Source organism: Octopus bimaculoides, chromosome 14 (assembly GCF_001194135.2).
Source record: "Octopus bimaculoides isolate UCB-OBI-ISO-001 chromosome 14, ASM119413v2, whole genome shotgun sequence".
Taxonomy (NCBI): Eukaryota; Metazoa; Mollusca; class Cephalopoda; order Octopoda; family Octopodidae; genus Octopus; species Octopus bimaculoides.
The window spans coordinates 5,960,718-5,963,398 of NC_068994.1; the positions used below are offsets into that span (position 1 = coordinate 5,960,718).

Here is a 2,681-nt window from a genome sequence, read left to right on the forward strand (position 1 = left end):
TATATATATATATGCATGTGTATGTACATATATACACATGCATATATACATACATATATATATACATATATATATACACACACATGGACACGAACACATATACATATATGTGAGTGTGTGTATGTGTATGTGTGTGTGTGCATGTGTATGTAATCGAATAGTCACCACGCTAAACTCCAATCCATATACTACCCTATGAATGTCACAAAACAATATTGACCATATTGAATGACAGATTAACAAGAATACATTCACAAGACATGTTTCAACATGACACGCTTTACTGACATGTAGTCGGCCATGACACCGACAACATGTGAAGGTTTAATTTTCTGTCTGTGGTTTTATAGATTTCGTGGCTGTGTGGGGGAGAAACAAGCTTCGCATCTTCATGGTTTTGGGTTCAGTCCCACTGTGTGGCACCTTGGGCAACTGTCTTCTGCTGTAAGTCATGTTGACCAGTCTTATGAGTGGATTTGGTAGATGGAAACCGAAAGAAGACCATCATATATATGTATGTGTGTGTGTGTGTGTGTGTGTGTGTGTGTGTGTGTGTGTGTGTGTGTGTGTGTGTGTGTGTGTGTGTGTGTGTGTGTGTGAATGCGCATGGCTCAGTGGTTAGAGCATCGAGCTTACAATTGTGAGGTTGTGAGTTTGAATCCCGGGCTGGGCTGCGTGTTCGAATCCCGGACCATGCAAGCCAGCACAGATAGATGGACATTAAATCATTGTTGATGATAATGATGATGATGATGATGATGATATATAAAGCCATAAATGACAGAGAAATAGTTTGATGAAATCTTATTTAACAATAAGAAAATCCAAATATCAAAACAAATTGTTTCGTAACTTAAAAACATGTAAATAATTTATGTCATTATATTTCACAATAAATAAATTACTTACATGTCTGCATTAATGACAACTGAAATTTTCTTATTGTTAAATAAACTTTTATCAAATTATTTCCCCTGTCATTTAGAACTTTATACACTCTGCATCATTTTCTTTTGTATCATACTGTATATTTTATATCTGTTGTAGAATGATACATTAAGGAGATTTTTTTATGACTACTATCAGGTTATTGGAATCCATATATTGTGCCTTGAAATTATATACATAAATATATATATATATATATTCAACTTCCAACTGCCAATCTGCGTGTGGCCATCGTTGTCTTCTGTCTTCATCCCCCACCCCCATTATCTTATCACTCTGTTTTCCCCATCTCACTCTCACTGAGATACTTAACTCTCTTCCCTGTTTCCTCCCATCAAACTCAAACTATTTCCTTTCACTCTGCTGGTCATCACTTCTCTTCTGCTTACACTCTTCGTGACATTTGCTTTGACAGAATGAAGGCAACATAACAAAGAGGAATACTGTTCAGTCTTGCTGATGACAAGGCAACCACACTAATGTTGGTGCCATGATAAAATATACTGAAAAATACTTGATATACTATGTGAAGTAGTTAGCAAATGAAGGGAGACAATGAAGGACCCTTAGGTTGTGCCAAAGATATAACAACTTCATAATAAAATGCACACAGTACATGCAACAAAGTATTTAGCATTAGGAGAAGCATCGAGCCAAAATTTATCTGACCCATCTAGGAGAACAATAACACAAAATAGTAAAATGAGAAGTGGTGCATGAGATGTGATGATCTGTCCAGCCCATACCAGCATGGAAAGAGGATGTAAACCATGACAATGGTAAGCTAGCATCTTTGCACACATTCACATGCTCAGGCACTAAAGCAGACATATAATCAATATGTAAGACTATCAGAAGTTCAATGAAGCATTTAACTATCTAAACATCAAAGTGCACTCGCTGCCTCTCTCCTTCAGGCTTTCATTCTCCTTGTTCAAGCCATAGTGAATTCCTTTTCAATTCCCAGAAATCATTACTTCAGTTTTTTTTAAATGATCTTCAGGATGCTATGAACTGTGCCACGTTTGTGTTTCGTCGAGCCAAGCAAAAAATCCAAGACTTCCTTCACAACACAATTGAAGTAAGTTATTTCCACTTTATTGAAGCATATATATATTATATATACATACATACATACACACACACAGATACACATATATATATATGTATATATGTATATGTATGTATGTATATGTATATATGTATATGTATGTATAGATGGATGGATGTATGCATGTATGTATGCATGCATGTATGTATGCATGTATGTACGTTCTTAATCAGTGTATACATGTTCTCAGCTTTTCCACACATGTCAAGTGTTTCCAAAATCCACGAATGCAGCAACATGTCATAAGCCTTTTTAAAGTCTATCCATACCATACATAAGTTTCTTTGGTACCGTTTACAGTTCACTATAACCTTGTCTATCACAAGGTGGTTCTTGGTGCCCTTGGATCGTTTTCAGCATCCCTTTTGTTCTACTGGCAGAAGATTGTTTTCCGCAAGAAACATATATATTTTCTCTGCAAGGGTACCTGTTGAAACTTTCCATAGGAGGTTAAGACAAGCAATGGGTCAGTAATTGTCAACCTCATTGCCCTTTGACCGATCTTTCATTAACAATGTTGTTCTTTCCTCTACCATCCACTCTTATTATTATTATTATTATTATTATTATTATTATTATTATTATTATTATTATTATTATTATTATTATTATTATTATTATT

The 2,681-nt window shown here is 35.1% G+C and overlaps 1 protein-coding gene across 1 annotated transcript in view; it reads left to right on the forward strand.

Annotated features, from left to right (window-relative positions):
* The first annotated feature begins 1,718 nt into the window (after positions 1-1,718).
* The window catches only part of LOC106882077 (WAS/WASL-interacting protein family member 3), a 9,916-nt gene continuing 8,953 nt past the window's right edge, over positions 1,719-2,681 (forward strand). Inside the window, exons 1-2 of the mRNA XM_014932638.1 lie at positions 1,719-1,727; positions 1,952-2,029. Coding sequence (XP_014788124.1) covers positions 1,719-1,727; positions 1,952-2,029 — 87 coding nt within the window. The remainder of the gene's footprint in view (positions 1,728-1,951; positions 2,030-2,681) is intronic.